At 41.0% G+C, this 19,225-nt stretch overlaps 1 protein-coding gene across 2 annotated transcripts; it reads right to left on the bottom strand.

Annotated features, from left to right (window-relative positions):
• Positions 1-1,658: 1,658 nt before the first annotated feature.
• LOC139536185 (sushi domain-containing protein 2-like) lies at positions 1,659-17,384 on the bottom strand. Of its 2 annotated transcripts, XM_071336489.1 has the most exons (16): positions 17,154-17,384; positions 16,194-16,392; positions 15,913-16,064; positions 15,597-15,764; positions 11,340-11,514; positions 8,584-8,785; positions 6,320-6,405; positions 5,962-6,230; positions 5,645-5,788; positions 5,361-5,519; positions 4,724-4,972; positions 4,348-4,531; positions 4,099-4,193; positions 3,811-3,987; positions 2,307-2,403; positions 1,659-2,158 (listed from the first exon to the last, which is right to left on the bottom strand). In XM_071336489.1, exons 1-16 carry the CDS (start codon positions 17,215-17,217, stop codon positions 2,098-2,100), a joined length of 2,481 nt encoding a protein of 826 aa, XP_071192590.1. In that variant the 5' UTR covers positions 17,218-17,384; the 3' UTR covers positions 1,659-2,097. The 2 variants fall into 2 exon arrangements, 1 of the variants encoding a protein (XP_071192590.1); XR_011667268.1 differs by lacking the exon at positions 1,659-2,158 and having other exon boundaries at positions 3,721-3,987.
• Positions 17,385-19,225: the final 1,841 nt, after the last annotated feature.

The raw sequence follows: 19,225 nt of genomic DNA, 5'->3' as shown, positions 1-19,225 counted from the left end.
CTTACTCAAGGGTACATCGGCCAATTTGTGTTCACCTAGTCGGCTTAGGGACGCAAACCAGTGACCTGTCGGTTACTGGCTCAATGCTCTTAACCGCTAGCTACCTGCCTTTAGTTGATACCGTAGTACTGTAGTAGGGAAATGTGGGTCAATATTACACAATATTACAATATTACCAGATGGCTACATTTAGTACAGAGTAAAAGATTTGGAATGTGACATAAGTCACACACTCTTAATCTTTACAGCTCAACTGAAACTAAAATGAAAACTAATCATGAAAAAACAATCTAGTAAACTGAAATAAAATAATGAACAAACCCATTAGAAAAACGTTAACTATACTGAAACTATTATCTTTGACTCCAAAATGAACTGGAATAAAAAACGATCCTGAATTATGTTCAGTTCTATTTTTTTGGGGAGGGGTAAAAAATTTAATAGGTTTTCCAAAGGGGTTTTCAAGCTTCTGAATCTGGCGGGTCACATTAAGATTAACTTTATAATTTAAAGGTAGATTCAATGAGATGACGTTGCCAACGAGCAGCACCGCAGATATTGGTTGCGTTTGAGTGGTAAGTCTAAATCAACCGACTCTAGATGAAAGTGGAGGAATGAAGTCGAAGAAGGTGCATCTGCGTAAGCGTTAAGTTGGACATTAATGTATAATGTAGTTTCCCAAAAGCAACATGGCAGTGTTGCCATTGTCGAAATAAACATGCACTGTATCTAAACCCCATTTCCACTGTACACATAAATCAAGGTAAATTGGTTCCTGTTTCAGTCATGTCTTTGCTCACGCGTGGGTCATATAAAAACACCCTAATGATTGATTGACTAAAGAGCTTTCCACAATGCAGGCGATGGCTGCAGGATGAAGTTGGTGAAGAGCAACAGCAGAAACTCGCAGTCGACTGCAGTCAAAACTTGATGACCTTTTGGGCACATGATTTTTGTCAAGTTTATGCAGTTGATATGTAGGCGCAAGTCCCCAGAATGCAACACACTTTGAAAAGTCACCGACTTGGCAAAAGTGATCAGCTTGAACATGAGCACAATGCAAGACTTTGCTCTCACACCATGTGTACGGGTGTGCTTCACTCTACTACAACGTGGTAGCTACTGGACCAAAACAACAGAGAAGTTTAGCCTTGCGCCTCAACGCTCCTGGTTGTTGCGGAAACTATTCACTTTGTGCATCGACGTCATCTCACTGAGTCTACCTTTAAACCTAACCTAAGATCTGACCCATCACCAAATGCATTACTGCACCACAGAAGTGAAAGAAGTGACATCCCCAAAAATACAAAACTTATACAACTATACAGTAAATGGCTCCTGGCCTCCCATGCATAGGCTACTTTCTGTCCCTAACACTAAAACTAAAATGGAAATGAAATAATATAATATAATATATAAATATTTCTATAAAACTTAAACTAAATAAAAACCTTATTTAACTGAAACTAAACTGAATTTCAAATGAAAATATGACAACTAATAGAAGAAAAAAAAAGATTATAGTTTTGTGTTTAAAAATTAATATTAAACACAAAACTATAATAACCTTGGCTCAAACAAAGCCCCAAACATCTGTCATAAATAAAACATCTGTCATAAATAATTCAAACAATGAACCTCACACCTGACTCAATCAGTACCGTGAGTGTACAGTGATACCATTTATTAGTATGGTAGTGGAAGAGATATCATAAATTTCATTGCTGATATTATTACATGCCATACATTCATATTTTGCATTACAGAGTTAGAAGTGTGGATATATGCATGTCATTAGGTACAGTACTGTTTTAAGTCAACAGGTATTGTGTTTTGCCATATAACTAGATACATTGTGGTGCAATTAACTCTACTTTCACTATCAGCAGTAGAACAAATGTATATGTTTGCAACTCTAACCTTGAGACATATCTGAGTCCTTTATGCAAAGGTGGGTTACATACAAACATATATGGAGTGTGTCTATTGAAGAATATAGCCTAGTAATGAAGTTTACTGAAAGGCTTTCTGTGACACAGTCATTCTCTGTGCTGGTATTCTTAAACCAACTATTCTATGGATCCTGCAGAATGTCTATTAGAAAACCACACTGATCTGATCTTGTCCATCATCTGACACAGCAGACGCTGCAGTTTCTCTGAACAGAAAAATAAGAAAACAGACATGTTTAACTGCTGTAGCATTGAGCTCACAACCTTGAAGGTACATGTATAGTGTAAAATGTGTATTTTTCAGAGGAAGTGTGTAAACAAAAATGTAAGGCACTGAAGATCACTATACCCTACCTTTTATGTTGTCTGCTGTTAATTATGAGTGTTACTATCATTAGGATTAATGCTAGTGCTCCAATAACTGAACCAACCACAATTCCCTTGAGATTATCTGCAAAACAAAGAGCATATACTGTAATTTAAGTGTGGCTTTAGAGGGAAAGATAAATCATTTTGTTGAGAGAGAGTTGTAAAGGGCTTTGAAATGCTTCCCTTTTCGATAAAGGAGGAGCCATTATCAGCTTGTCCACAGTCAAAAAGGAGAATGCAAACCTTTGATTTTCAGATACTCAATTTCATCCCTATGTTATTCATGATGGGGGGCTCACGCACTGTAAATAATAGTATAGTGGCTACAGCATCCTTCAGTAACATAACAGTACTGTAGCTAGCCTATGCTATGAATATTTCAATCATTTTGTCAATTATACTGTATGTGATGATTCAAATTCACAGTCTGGTCTCATTGCCATAGCAATATGCCCACCATATCTGTCCCTGCCAACTAATGTCAACAGTATTAGTGGAGGGATTGTAAAAGGGGTTTAAACAAAGCACATGTATCAGTGGTGAAGTTATGATTTTTTAAATAATTTTGGGAAATCAAAGGAAGACAGAACACGCCGTACATAAAAAAGCAACTGATTTCAAACATTAAGCATGGTAAAGTTGATGTGACCTCACTGGCAATAAACCCATGATATTGATCCTCAGCCAATATTGATTTCATTTTGCAGTAACGTTTTAGTGATTATTTGTTACTAGAATTATAGAGCATTTTGCTGTTGATTTTAGTGATCATTTTTACCAGAATTATAGAGCATTTTGCTGTTGATTTTAGTGATCATTTTTACCAGAATTATAGAGCATTTTGCTGTTGATTTCAGCGATGATAAATACATTTTTACATTTACATTTTTGTCATTTAGCAGACACTCTTATTCAGAGCGACTTCCAATAGTGAGTGCATACTGTGGCGTACAGCAGGTCAGCCACCAGGGGGAGACTCGTCGAGGCCTGGTGACAGACGGAGTATACATCATGAGGCCAGATCTCGTTGGCTCTCCGGCCAGGACTAATTGGGGCTGATTGGGGATTGGTGAGTAATCAAGGGCTGATTGCTGTACAGCTGTACAAGTCCCATAAAGCTGCCAGAAAGGCAGCACACAGGGAAGAGACTGGGGGAAGAAAGGACTCCCGTATAGTTGGGGATAGTACCAGAGGTAAGGATAGGGTTCAGTTTTTGATCTCCACAGGATACAGCAAGGCCCAGAAGACGGTATCCCGGAGAGGGTCTCATGGGGGAGACCCATTCTTTTCTTTTGGACTATTATTTTAATAAATACCTTTGAATCTGAGCTTTTGACCCAACCCCCTGGTCTGCCACAATACATTTTCATACTTTTTCGTACTGGTATTTCCTACATACCAGGAGCGTATATCATGTTGCTGTTGATTTCAGCGATGATTCAAACCAGTAGCATAGAATTTTGCTGTTGATTTCAGAAATGGTCCATACCAGCCACACAGGTCGTGGTTTCACCAGACCATTGACCAGTCCCCAGGCATGTGTGCTCCTCTGACCCCCAGAGGACATAGCCAGAGTCACAGGACAGCTTCACCACAGCTCCCTGTAAATATCTGGTCCCCTCCTTCTTTCCATTTGTGGGTGGAGAAAGCCAGCCACAGGACACCACTGTAGAGAATGAGATAAGATGGGCTTAATTTTCTGCTATATTAATTCTATGACTAATGGTGCAAATGTGCTTATGTTCATTGTTATTTTGTTATACAGTAGGTTACCTACCTGGCTCTAGATCCTCCACTACAGACCTGTGGCTCTGAAAAGATACCCTGGTGGCATTGCCCATCTCCAGACTACGAGCCATCAGCGTATCATATCTACAATGCAATTATGATGAGATATTTCAAGCAATAAACAGAAGAGAACATTGTCTCTTTAGCTATAAAAAAGTATAGTGTCTCAGTGTCCTGTGTGTGATAACAGAGGATGGCAGATGTCTGGCTAGATTCCTCTGATCCATGCTTGTTGTACCTACAGTACAGAGAGCCCTCTCCAGAGCACAGCTCAGAGGCCTGACTGCCGAGAGGATCATTTGGATCCTCAGGGATGGAAAACACTGGACGGAAACTGGCGTCGTGTTTTGGAGCATGGAGATATGAGTTCAACAAGTGTTCCGAATCGTACGTGAAGAGCGTGGACTCGTTCAATATAGCCCCTGGAAAAATTTAAGTTAAAGCATATTTTTACTGAGTAAAAAATGTATTGACTGCATTTGTTGTGCACATGACAACTGTGTGCAATTGCATTATGAGTACACTGAACCTTAGTTAGTAATTAACAATATCTCTGTAATCTGTCTGGAGAACATGTATGATATTAATTAGATGCAGACTTTGTATTTACTCACAGCTTGCCCCGAAATTAAACAGCCCCTCTGCATTGCCTTGATCAGACTCAGTCTGACCATCACTGGTAACCAGGTCATCTTTGGGATCACCGTTCATCTTTCCTAACAGTCCACGGGTAAAATCCTTAAACACCTCCGGTAGAAGCACTGTGGTTGTCATGGTTCCCCCTCTCAGTCTCAGTTCCACTCCAGCTCCAGAGGGGAACATGACAGTCACATTTGTAGGGTTGGGTGAAAATACAAACACACCTGGAAAATAAGTATGATAGATCCATATCTTAGAATTGCATATTTTTCTTATCTTATCTGGTTGACATTTTAGAAAATAGAATCTCCATTCTAGATTCTACATCCACATTTACAGCTCAGTGCAGACTTGGTGAATACTGCTGTCAAACATTTGAACTTGAAATGAAAGTTGAATCATTCTCTTTACGCAGGGAAGCTAGGACTTTAAAGCAGTTGTAAATATCTGTTAGTAATTTCACAAGGGCATAGACAGCCCTTATATCTCTTCACCAGTGAGCCAGCTCAGCCTTATCTCTGCTGCATTATCTCTCCACTGCATTGATTAATTTATGAAAACAATAGCTCTTCCATGAATCCAAAGGTCAATTAAAAAAGCCCAAGGTCTCACCCTTCAGATCCATCCAGCTCTGCTCAGAGAAGGAGAGGGAGGTTTGGTTCTGCAGCACCTGTAGGTGGTCCTGAGGGTTGCCGAGTCGCACCTCAATGATGTCAGAGGTCCCCTCTCTCATGGCAACCGCTGACAGCTTTGTTGCTTTCACCATGCTGCCTGTGAAATTAATGTTTAGGAATAATAATCAATGTAATAATAATTTGCCAAAATTTGAGGTCAACTGAGATCCTCTGAATTTCTTGTCTCTTTCATTCTAACTATAGGTTTTCTTAAAAACTCACCATTTGTCAGTATTACCGGCTCTGTTCTGCCCTGTATTGTCAGTTCCTTGCTTTCTGAGACCATAATGGTGTATTCCCCCTTTCCATTGAAGGAGTAACTGACGCCATCAAATGTTATGAAGTGGGGGTCTCCAAACATCACACCTAGTGATAAAAAATCCAATACCATTATTATAAATTATTCTAAAATGACATTGAAACAATAATAAATAACAGAAAAAAATATCTACATTTTAGACACTGTATAATATTATGTTCAGACAGCTGTAATGTCATGAATCAGACAGTCACACTATAGGCCAGAGCCATTTTCTCACCTGCTTTGGGTACTTGGTAGGTCCTGCAGTCACTGGAGGGTCTGCGTTTGAAGTAGTAGTGACAGTTGTCAGACCACAGGCAGCAGTAGTAGAAGCTGAGGACGTCGTAGAGCCAGTGGGAGAACCCAGGGACTCTGGGGGGCTTTACAAATGGGGGTGAGCCCCAGTCATGGGCTCTGTCTGGGGTACTCCCGCCAATGGAGTCATCTGTCAAAACCTGGGCCCCCGTGTGGTCATAGCAACACTGCTGTCCTGCTGCAAACTTGGGGCTGTCAACAGTGAATATGAAACACAGGATCCAAATAGGCCTTGAGGACTCTTAATGACTGACAAATCATTAGATTGTTATGGGACTTACCTGGCTTGTATGGCCCGCACACAGTGCACACTTCCTGGGTGGTAGGTACACACACTCCCCTTCTCTATATCACAGCCATAATCTGTCTGTGGGTGAAAGGGAAAGCATCAATTAAAATGCACAAAGCAAACTGTATCATACTCTTTTCCTTTACTGGTATCTATTATACATGTAAAGCAATACTGTATGTAAGCTGTGCCTGCACTGTTGGGAGCACAAACATAATAAGGTACAAGGTACAGGTGTAGGATCTTAGGTGTAGGATCTTAATTTGTGCCAGTTGCTACAGCAGGAAAATAATCCTGCAGCAACAGGAAATGTGAATTATGTGGATTGTAATTAATGGACATATTTATAGAGGTTGATACATTCTTCGTGTGGGAAAATCAAGTCTGATCACGCTCTCCGCAGCCGATGTGGGTAAGACCTTAAAACAGGTCAAAATTCACAAGGCCGCAGAGCCAGACGGATTACCAGGACGTGTACTCCGAGCATGCGCTGCCCAACTGGCATGTGTCTTCACTGACATTTTCAACCTCTCCCTGTCTGAGTCTGTAATACAAACATGCTTCAAGCAGACCATCATAGTCCCTGTGCCTAAGAACACCAAGGTAAAATGCCTAAATGACTACCGACCCGTAGCACTCACGTCTGTAGCCATAAAATGCCTTAAAAGTTTGGTCATGGCTCACATTAACATCATTATCCCAGAAACCATAGACCCAGTCCAATTTGCATACCGCACCAACAGACCCACAGATGATGCAATCTCTATTGCATTCCACACTGCCCTTTCACACCTGGACAAAAGGAACACCTATGTGAGAATGCTATTCATTGACTACGCTGATCCCCAACACAGGCGCGTGCTCAGTCCCCTCCTGTACTCCCTGTTCACTCATGACTGCACGACCAGGGACGACTCATCAAATCAAATGTTATTAGTCATATGCGCCGAATACCACAGGTGTAGACCTTACAGTGAAATGCTTACTTACGAGCCCCTAACCAACATTGCAGTTTCAAAAAATAGGGATAAGAATAAGAGATAAAAGTAACAAGTAATTGAAGAGCAGCAGTAAAAAATAACAATATATACAGGGGGGTGCCGGTACAGAGTCAATGTGCGGGGACACCGGTTAGTTGAGGTAGTATGTACATGTAGGTAGAGTTAATATTAAAGTGACTATGCATAGATGACAACAGAGAGTGGCAGTGGTGTGGAGAGGGGAGGGGGGCAATGCAAATAGTCTGGGTAGTCATTTGACTAGATGTTCAGGAGTCTTATGGCTTGGGGGTAGAAGCTGTTTAGAAGCCTCTTGGACCTAGACTTGGCACTCCGGTACCGCTTGCCGTGCGGTAGCAGAGAGAACAGTCTATGACTAGGGTGGCTGGAGTCTTTGACAATTTTTAGGGCCTTCCTCTGACACTGCCTGGTATAGAGGTCCTGGATGGCAGGAAGCTTGGCCCCAGTGATGTACTGGGCCGTTCACACTACCCTCTGTAGTGCCTTGCGGTCAGAAGCCGAGCAGTTGCCATACCAGGCAGTGATGCAACCAGTCAGGATGCTCTCGATGGTGCAGCTGTAGAACCTTTTGAGGATCTGAAGAGCCATGCCAAATCTTTTCAGTCTCCTGAGGGGGAATAGGTTTTGTCGTGCCCTCTTCACGACTGTCATGGTGTGCTTGGACCATGTTAGTTTGTTGGTGATGTGGACACCAAGAATCTTGAAGCTCTCAACCTGCTCCACTGCAGCCCCGTTGATGAGAATGGGGGCGTGCTCGGTCCTCTTTTACCTGTAGTTGACTAGTAGACTTTTTGCATTGCCCCCCCACCCTCTTCTATGCTGCTGCTACTCTCTCATTATATATGCATAGTCACTTTAATAACTCTACCTACCATGTACATATTACCTCAATTACCTCGACACCGGTGCCATCGCACATTGACTCTGTACCGGTACCCCCTGCATATAGCCCCGTTATTGTTATTTACTGCTGCTCTTTAATTATTTGTTATTATTTTCTCTTACTTTTTGGGGGGTTGTATTTTCTTAAAACTGCACTGTTAGTTAAGGGCTTGTAAGTAAGTATTTCACTGTAAGGTCTACACCTGTTATATTCGGCGCATGTGACAAATACAATTTTATTTTATTTGAAACTTCAGAAGCATTTTTAAACCTCAAATACGTGGACAATTCTCCTGCAACATGGTGATCAAATTAAGATCCTACATCTATACCATAGTTTACTGCTTTGACTTACATGAAACCTCCCAGTGTCTGCTCTAGCCTGAGCCAGTGTGCATGGACAGTCAATAATTTCAGAGAGGAAGTCTGGCAGTGTCTCCTCCAGCTGGTCCCAGGCTTTACACTTATCCAGTGCCCAGACGGCTGAGTCCTGCCTGAACTTGTCCTCCAGATGCCAGGCTAGAGCATGGTCCTCAGTCCACACTGCCTGGACATTCCTATAGGACATTCATATCACGGAGACAGCTAACGCAGTTATAACAACATGTATGTGGTTTATGACTAGGTAGCTAGGGCAGTTACAACAACATGTATGTGGTTTATGACTAGGTAGCTAGCGCAGTTACAACAATATGTATGTGGTTTATGACTAGGTAGCTAGCGCAGTTACAACAACATGTATGTGGTTTATGACTAGGTAGCTAGCGCAGTTACAACAACATGTATGTGGTTTATGACTAGGTAGCTAGCGCAGTTACAACAACATGTATGTGGTTTATGACTAGGTAGCTAGGGCAGTTACAACAACATGTATGTGGTTTATGACTAGGTAGCTAGCGCAGTTACAACAACATGTATGTGGTTTATGTCTAGGTAGCTAGCGCAGTTACAACAACATGTATCAGGTTTATGACTAGGTAGCTAGGGCAGTTACAACAACATGTATGTGGTTTATGACTAGGTAGCTAGCTCAGTTACAACAACATGTATGTGGTTTATGACTAGGTAGCTAGGGCAGTTACAACAATATGTATGTGGTTTATGACTAGGTAGCTAGGGCAGTTACAACAACATGTATGTGGTTTATGACTAGGTAGCTAGCGCAGTTACAACAACATGTATGTGGTTTATGACTAGGTAGCTAGCGCAGTTACAACAACATGTATGTGGTTTATGACTAGGTAGCTAGGGCAGTTACAACAACATGTATGTGGTTTATGACTAGGTAGCTAGGGCAGTTACAACAACATGTATGTGGTTTATGACTAGGTAGCTAGCGCAGTTGCAACAACATGTATGCGGTTTATGACTAGGTAGCTAGCGCAGTTACAACAATATGTATGTGGTTTATGATTAGGTAGCTAGCGCAGTTACAACAACATGTATGTGGTTTATGACTAGGTAGCTAGCGAAGTTACAACAATATGTATGTGGTTTATGACTAGGTAGCTAGGGCAGTTACAACAACATGTATGTGGTTTATGACTAGGTAGCTAGCGCAGTTACAACAACATGTATGTGGTTTATGACTAGGTAGCTAGCGCAGTTACAACAACATGTATGTGGTTTATGACTAGGTAGCTAGCTCAGTTATAACAACATGTATGTGGTTTATGACTAGGTAGCTAGCTCAGTTACAACAACATTTATGTGGTTTATGACTAGGTAGCTAGCTAAGTTAAAACAACATGTATATGGTTTATGACTAGGTAGCTAGCGCAGTTACAACAACATGTATGTGGTTTATGACTAGGTAGCTAGCTCAGTTACAACAACATGTATGTGGTTTATGACTAGGTAGCTAGCTCAGTTACAACAACATGTATGTGGTTTATGACTAGGTAGCTAGCTCAGTTACAACAACATGTATGTGGTTTATGACTAGGTAGCTAGCGCAGTTACAACAACATGTATGTGGTTTATGACTAGGTAGCTAGCGCAGTTATAACAACATGTATGTGGTTTATGACTAGGTAGCTAGGGCAGTTACAACAACATGTATGCGGTTTATGACTAGGTAGCTAGCGCAGTTACAACAACATGTATGTGGTTTATGACTAGGTAGCTAGGGCAGTTACAACAACATGTATGTGGTTTATGACTAGGTAGCTAGGGCAGTTACAACAACATGTATGTGGTTTATGACTAGGTAGCTAGCGCAGTTACAACAACATGTATGTGGTTTATGACTAGGTAGCTAGCGCAGTTACAACAACATGTATGTGGTTTATGACTAGGTAGCTAGGGCAGTTACAACAACATGTATGTGGTTTATGACTAGGTAGCTAGGGCAGTTACAACAACATGTATGCGGTTTATGACTAGGTAGCTAGGGCAGTTACAACAACATGTATGTGGTTTATGACTAGGTAGCTAGCGCAGTTACAACAATATGTCCTCCAAGTATAGTAGGTTCCAATGGTGTAAAGTACTTACATAAAAATACTTTAAAGTACTACTTAAGTAGTTTTTGGGGGTATCTGTACGTTACTTTACCATTTATACTTTAACTTCACTACATCTCTAAAGAAAATGACATACTTTTTACTCCATACATTTTCTCTGACACCCAAAAGTACTCGTTACATTTTGAATGGCTAGCAAGACAGGAAAATTGTAAAATTGATGCACTTATCAAGAGAAAATCCCAGGTCATCCCTATTGCCTCTGTTGCGTTTATACATGATGTCTGAGTGTTGAAGTGTTCCCCTGGCTATCCGTAAATACAAAAACTAGAAAATGTGGCCGTCTGGTTTGCTTAATATAGATTCATACTTTTACTTTTACTTTCAATACTTAAGTATATTTGAGCAATTCCAATTACTTTTGATACTTAAGTATATTAAAAACCAAATACTTTTAGACTTTTACTCAAGTAGTATTTTACTGGGTGACATTCACTTTTACTTGAGTCATTTTCTTTTAGGTATCTTTACTTTTAGTAGGACACTTGGGTACTTTTTCCCCCACTGGTAGGTTGTGCTGCAAAAAATGCTGTATGTTTTTTTTGTTATCAGTTTAAATATGAGTGTGTCGAGTCTTTTGACGTACCATGTTCCATCTGGGTGAGTACTGGGGCTGATGCGTAGACAGCCGACCTCCCAGTCTGAGAAAGGCTTCCCTGCTGTCTTGGGCACAAATCTAAAGGCACCACTGTTAGGCTGGTCCCTCCCAAGAGAGTACAGGTACTCCCATTTACCCTGCCAGGACTCTGAGTAGGGATCCCCTATGACATGAAAAATCAGTGAGTATCCTTGGAATGCCAAAAGTCCTGAAATTTCTATCCCTGACTGTAACATTTTCCGACAAGATACAACTGCCAAAGGGGGCGGAGTTGCAATCTACTGCAGAGATAGCCTGCAGAGTTCTGTCATTCTATCCACATCTGTGCCCAAACAATTCGAGCTTTTAAAAATCCACCTTTCCAGAAACAAGTCTCTCAGCGTTGCCGCTTGTTATAGACCCCCCTCGGACCCCAGTTGTGCCCTGGACACCATATGTGAATTGTTCGTCCCCCCCCCCCCATCTATCTTCAGAGTTCGTACTGTTAGGTGACCTAAACTGGGACATGCTTAACACTCCGGCCGTCCTACAATCTAAGCTAGATGCCCTCAATCCCACACAAATCATCAAGGAACCTACCAGGTACAACCCTAAATCAGTAACCATGGGCTATATCATCCTGACCAACTTGCCCTCTAAATACAACTCTGCTGTCTTCAACCAGGATCTCAGCGATCACTGCCTCATTGCCTGCCTCATCACTGCCAAACGCTCCGTAAAACACTTCATTGAGCAGGCCTTTCTAATCGACCTGGCCCGGTATCCTGGAAGGATATTGACCTCATCCCGTCAGTAGAGCATGCCTGGTTGCTCTTCAAAAGTGCTTTCCTCTCCAGCTTAATTAAGCATTCCCCTTTCAAAAAATGTAGAACTAAGAACAGACATAGCCCTTGGTTCACCCCAGACTTGACTGCCCTTGAACAGCACAAAAACATCCTGTGGCGTTCTGCATTAGCATCGAATAGCCCCCGTGATATGCAACTTTTCAGGGAAGTCAGGAACCAATATATTCAGTCAGTTCGGAAAGCTAAGGCTAGCTTTTTCAAACAGAAATTTGCTTCCTGTAGCACTAATTCCCAACATTTTGGGACACTGTAAAGTCCATGGAGAATAAGAGCACATCCTCCCAGCTGCCGACTGCACTGAGGATAGGAAACACTGTCACCACCGATAAATCTACAATAATCGAAATCGATCATTTCAATAAGCATTCTTCCGCGGCTGGCCATGCTTTTCACCTGGCTACCCCTACATTGGCCAACATCTCAGCACCCCCTGCAGCAACTTGCCCCCCCCCCCTCCCTTGCTTCTCCTTCACCCAAATCCAGACAGCTGGATCCCTACAAATCAGCTGGGCTAGACAATCTGGACCCTCTCCTTCTAAAATTATCTGCAGAAATTGTTGCAACCCATATTACTAGCCTATTCAACCTCTCTTTCGTATCGTCTGAGATCCCCAAAGATTGGAAAGCTGCCGCGGTCATCCCCAATTCAAAGGGGGAGACACTCTAGACCCAAACTGTTATAGACCTATATCCATCCTGCCTGCCTTTCTAAAATCTCCGAAAGCCAAGTTAATAAACAGATCACCGACCATTTCAAATCCCACCGTACCTTCTCCACTATGCAATCTGGTTTCTGAGCTGGTCATGGGTGCACCTCAGCCAGGCTCAATGTCCTAAACGATATCATAACCGCCATCGATAAAAGACAGTACTGTGCAGCCGTCTTCATCGACCTGGCAAAGGCTTTCGACTCTGTCAATCCCGCATTCTTATCGGCAGACTCAATAGCTTTGGCTTCTCAAATGACTGCCTCGCCTGGTTCACCAACTACTTCTCAGACAGAGTTCAGTGTGTCAAATCGGAGGGCCTGTTGTCCGGACCTCTGGCAGTCTCTACGGGGGTGCCACAGGGTTCAATTCTTGGGCCGAAACTTTTCTCTGTAAATATCAGTGTTGTTGTTCTTGCTGCTGGTGATTCTCTGATCCACCTCTACGCAGACGACACCATTCTGTATACATCGGGCCCTTCTTTGGACACTGTGCTAACAAACCTCCAAACGAGCTTCAACGCCACCCAACACTCTTTCCGTGGACTTCAACTGCTTTTAAATACTAGTAAAACTAAGTGCATGCTCTTCAACCGATTGCTGCCCGCACCCTCCCACCCGACTAGCATCACTACTCTGGACGGTTCTGACCTAGAATATGTGGACAACTACAAATACCTAGGTGTCTGGTTAGACTGTAATCTTAGAGATAGGGTCTAGTTTTGTGAATTTCCGCCTGACTGACTTGCCCAAAGTAAACTGCCTGTTACTCAGGCCCAGAAGCCAGGATATGCATATAATTGGTAGCATTGGATAGAAAAAACTTCGAAGTTTCTAAACTGTTACAATAATATCTGAGACTATAACAGAATTGATATGGCAGGCAAAAATCCAAAGAAAATCCAACCGGAAATGTTTGTTTTTTGAGCTCCCAGACTCTTATAATGGAAACCTATTGTTTCTATGTAAATCCGTCTCACAGATTGTAATTCATATGGCTTACACTAGATGTCAACAGTCTTTATTCAAGGTTTCAGGCTTGTTTTTTGAAAAACAAGCAATGATTTGGAGTTTTGGTGAGAAGAGCACCGGAACAATATCAGTCTTTCGGCGCGCGAGGGAGAGGGCGCTTGCTTACTAATTTTCCTTTCCTATTGAACATACTACTTTCCGTATGAAATATTATAGTTTATGTACATTTTAGAGTACCTGAGGATTCAATAGAAATGTTGTTTGATTTGTTTGGTCGAAGTTTAGCGGTAGCTTTTTGGACTCCTATGTCTGCATGTTGAACGAGTGGATTACTGAAATCATTGGTGCCAACTAAACAGACTTTTTGGGATATAAAGAAGGATTTTATCTGAAAAAACAACCATTCATGCTGTAGCTGGGACACGTGGAATTGCAAACCGAGGAATATCTTCAGAAGTAAGTCATTTATTTAATCGCTATTTGTGATTTTTTATGAAGCCTGTGCTGGTTGAAAAATATGTTGATGAGGGGCGCCGTCCTCAGACAATCGTATGGTATGCTTTCGCCGTAAAGCATATTTGAAATCGGGCAACACAGTTAGATTAACAATAATTTAAGCTTTTAAATGATTTAAGATACGTGTATGTTCATGAATGTTTAATATTACGATTATTTATTTGAATTGTGCGCCCTCGAATTTCACCGGATGTTGTCGGCTGGTGTCCCGCTAGCGGCACGCCTATCCCTAAGAAGTTTTTCAGCATCTCCAAATGAAATCTAGAATCGGCTTCCTATTTCACAACAAAGCCTCCTTTACTTATGCCGCCAAACATCCCCTCGTAAAACTGACTATCCTACCGATCCTTGACTTCGGAGATGTCATTTACAAAATAGCCCCCAACACTCTACTCAGCAAACTGGATGTAGTCTGTCACAGTGCCATCCGTTTTATCTCCAAAGCCCCATATACTATCCACCACTGCAACCTGTGTGCTCTCGTTGGCTGGCCCTTACTACATATCTGTCGACAAACCCACTGGCTCCAGGTCATCTATCAGTCTTTGCTAGGTAAAACCCTGCCTTATCTCAGCTCACTGGTCACCATAGCAACACCCACCCGTAGCACGCGCTCCAGCAGGTATATTTCACTGGTCATCCCCAAAGCCAAAACTTCCTTTGGCCGCCTTTCCTTCCAGTTCTCTGCTGCCAATGACTGGAACGAATTGCAAAACCTCTGAAGCTGGAGTCTTATATCTCCCTCTCTAGCTTTACACATCAGCTGTCTGAGCAGTTTACCGATCACTGTACCTGTACACAGCCAATCTGTAAATAGCACCTCCGGCTGCCTCATCCCCATATTATTACTTACCCTCTTGCTCTTTTGCACCCCAGTATCTCTACTTGCACATCATCATCTGCACATCTATCATTCCAGTAATAATGCTAAGTAGTAATTATTTAGGCCTCTAGAGCCTATTTATTGCCTACCTCCCTACTCTTCTACATTTGCACACACTGTACATATATTTTAATTATTTTATTGACTGTACGTTTGTTTATGTGTAACTCTGTGTTGTTGTTTTTGTCGCACTGCTTTGCTTTATCTTGGCCAGGTCGCAGTTGTAAATGAGAACCTACCTGGTTAAATAAAGGTGAAATAAAAAAAATGCACTGACAGCAGTTGACTGCAAAATATTTTGGAAGGACTTAGCTGTTACTCACCTTTCTCCATGTATCCCCAGAGTTCTATGTTGACCTTTTCTGCTCTGACCTGTGAGGTGTTCCATGTCATGTCCAGCGGGCCTCCAACTTTTGGGGTGCCGTAGTACTGCCACTGGGTTGCGTTGATTATAGTAGCTTTGAAACTAGGATCTACCTTTCCAGGATGGACTGTAGATTAAAAAACACAAACGGAGTATGAATGCATTTTACTGTAAGTTGGTAAGAAAGGTTGATTGACACATTTGAAATAAGTGTATCTGGTCGGATTTTGTGATAAATAGCAGCCATATATCAGTGCTGCATAGGCTCTCCCTACCTGATAGCCAAGCTCCATGTCTGGTGAAGGTTGTACCATTGTCTGTAGAGATCTGGAGAGGAACCATCCCTGTTTCATACAGTAGAGGTGATATGCAGTGGCCTCTGCTGTCTGTGTCCACATAGCCCACCGTTGTGATTTCATCATTGAACCTTCAATTAAAAAGACAGTTTTCAGTAGATTTAATATGCATATCTACCAGCCATACATTCACAGAACTTAGAATGTAAAACTCAGCAATGTGTTAGGTAAGTGAAGTGAAATAAGTATTTTGCATCTACCTGCAGATTATTTGGGAGCTCTCATTAAAAGTTGCTTTGAGAACAACAAAGTCAGTTCCACCAAATATTGATCCGGAATATGGAGTGACATCGACACAGTACTCCCCATAGTCCGCACAGCAGCTTTCCAGAGATACACAAGTGGCATGGCAAGAACAGGATTCTAATTTGCCACCACATTTTCCTTCACATGACTGTCCTGTAAGAAAAATATGAAATTACATGTGAAATGAGAGTGGAGAAAAATAAAGTGTGGTGTTACAGTATAACACAACCAGTGGTGTAAAGTACTTAAGTAAAAATACTTAAAAGTACTACTTAAGTCATTCTTTGGGGTATCTGTACTTTACTATTTATATTTTGAACAACTTGTACTTTTACTTCACTACATTCCTAAATAAAAGAATGTACTTTTTACTTCATACATTTTCTTTGACACCCAAAAGTACTCGTTACATTTTGAATGCTTAGCAGCACAGGAAAATGGTCCAATTCATGCACTTATCAACAGAATATCATTCGTCATCCCTACTGCCACTGATCTGGTGGACTCACTAGACACACAGGCTTCTTTTGTAAATTATGTCTGAATGTTTGAGTGTGCCCCTGGCTATCCGTAAACTTAAAAAAAAAAAGGAATTTGAAATTATTTATACTTTTACTTTTGATACTTAAGTGTATTTTAGCAATTACATTTACTTTTGATACTTACGTATATTTCAAACCAAATACTCAGACTTTTACTCAAGTAGAATTTTACTGGATGACTTTTACTTTTACTTGAGTCATTTTCAATTAAGGTATCTTTACTTTTACTCAAGTATGACAATTGGGTACTTTTTTCACCACTGAAAACAACTACCAACCAAGAACCTTGAGCTGCAACATATTTTGTCCTTTTCAAGTCGCATGTGGAACCACCATTAATAGATTTAGTATGACAAAGTTTCCACTACCTACCAGATATCTTGCTACTGGAAACCAAACAGATGAAAATCACAGCTAAGTAAGAGGCTCTTCCCATCCTGATGTTTGACTGTTTGTTTACCACTAGCCTGTCCTTGATACTGTATTATACAATGTACAGAGAGGCTTCCAGCTAGCTGCAATTACTAGATTTTTACCAATATGAGTTACGGGTTGTGCTCAACAGTCCAGTGTCACATAACCTTTCGGTAACTAACATTTACAGGCATCTTTGTTGAGAAATGGTAGCAAAGGTCATTATGATAACACAGTTCTGCATGCATGTCCTCAGTTGACTAATTCACTCAACAGTGTTTGTGTATTTTGGACCCTATTTTCACAGTTGAGTAATAAGGCTGTATGTTGGGCGTGGGTGGCTCTAGCTGCCATACAGATTAAAAACCTCACAAAAGAAAAAATATCAGCACCTTGAACTGTGAGTGAGCTGATGAAGAATATCATTACAAACCGTGGAGGTGACAAGTAATTCCCTTTTTCCATGGTAATGCATTAATTACACACCACAGTGAGAATATAATACATTATTCTATTGGCCTGTGTTAACTCAAGTTATTCACAATTTCTCATTATAAATACGGTTGATTCATAACTTTGGGTGCTGTTAAGCCATCTGTCTCCTGTGTGATTGATTGTGGTTATTTAGCACCACCAACATGTTGGGGCATTTTCTTGTACAACTCCCATACTGTACATAATAGAAATGTATCATTCAGTAATAGATTGTGTCTTGATCTTTATCATCTGTCAAATGTATGAATCTCTTTAGCCTGTCATTTTTAGCAGGCAATGGCCAGGGATCTACACGTATTTTGTTTTTATAGTTTTCAGAAGCTGTAAGAGGCTATGATGTATTACTTAATTGGTACAAGGAGATGCTGTTGAAAACCGACTGACCTCCGCTTAAGGTATTCAATTATCCTGTGCATGTGTCCAGAGAGTGGTAAACCACCCACCAGACCAATACACTGTAAGACCTCTTTCTCATGATCCAGTCCCCAGAGGAGGCCAAAACTCCATGCTGAAATCAATGAAGTAAACATACAATTAATGGCATGCCTTGTTTTAAAGCAACAGTGCTAAAACCACTTTAAAGATTATTCACACAGTGAACTCTGTATTCATGGCACTCCAAACAGTGCATGAAATAATACAAATGTTCTGCTGTTTCAAATGATATGATAGTACTGTTACACCAATCATAAATATGTTTGATTTTGGTTTGTCAGTTAAAATCTCTTATAAAAAACAGGTTATGATACAACAGTTTTCGAATCAGATTTTGTCTCTCAGCCCGTAGATTTCTGTAGCCTACATTATCCATTATTGATCATAATGGTGACATGTGGGAGTCAGTTAGTTGCCTTGGTAACCTCTGTAGCTAGAGAGCCCTCTTGAGACAAACTTGGTGGGAGGTACAGTTCTTAGACTCAAAAACCTGACTCTGAATTAAGACACAATGATGATATGTAATTACCAGTGAATAGCTAATAAACTCCCTTAGAAAAATCTGAGACTTAAAGTTATTTTTGTGTCTTGCTTGGAGTAATCACTTTTACACTTTCATTTAGTCTGTTTGAAAAGAAGATGCAAACAGCCAACGTCATAAGTACTACCCTCCACTGCTCTTTTAAAGAAGGGATTCAGAGTACAAAAAGACAAGCTCTGCTCACTTACACAAAGGCAAGAAGGTGCAATTACTCCACACTGGCAAATCTGACTCATTATGAGCTTTCCAAATGTAGCTGGAAATATGATAATATATTCAATTAGGTTTTGAAGATTTAAACAAGATTTGCATGTGAATGTGTCATTCATTTAATATCTTATTTAGGGGAAATCAACAGAGATCAAGGAGCACAACTAATGTAATCAAATGTTCTACACTCAATTTGTTCCTGCAGCCTTTATCATCAGCTACCTCCACATATTCAGAAATGATGAGATGGCAGTGACAGATAATCTTCAACAGCAGGCTATGAATTTCACCTATGGGGGAAACTGTTGGCTTCAGCAAGGAAATCTAATTAGTACTGATAATCAGTGGC

This window comes from Salvelinus alpinus, chromosome 1, assembly GCF_045679555.1.
Source record: "Salvelinus alpinus chromosome 1, SLU_Salpinus.1, whole genome shotgun sequence".
NCBI classification, from domain to species: domain Eukaryota; kingdom Metazoa; phylum Chordata; class Actinopteri; order Salmoniformes; family Salmonidae; genus Salvelinus; species Salvelinus alpinus.
The sequence above is the reverse complement of the archived record's forward strand: the minus strand, read 5'-3'. Positions and strand labels throughout refer to the sequence as shown.

Coding starts and splice junctions, on each gene's coding strand:
- LOC139536185 (XM_071336489.1), bottom strand. CDS start 17,217: ATGGGAAGAGCCTCTTACTTAGCTGTGATTTTCATCTGTTTGGTTTCC. Junction 16,065..16,193: donor AGCTCCCAAATAATCTGCAG/GTAGATGCAAAA, acceptor TTTTAATTGAAG/GTTCAATGATGAAATCACAA. Junction 4,973..5,360: donor GAGCTGGATGGATCTGAAGG/GTGAGACCTTGG, acceptor CTTATTTTCCAG/GTGTGTTTGTATTTTCACCC.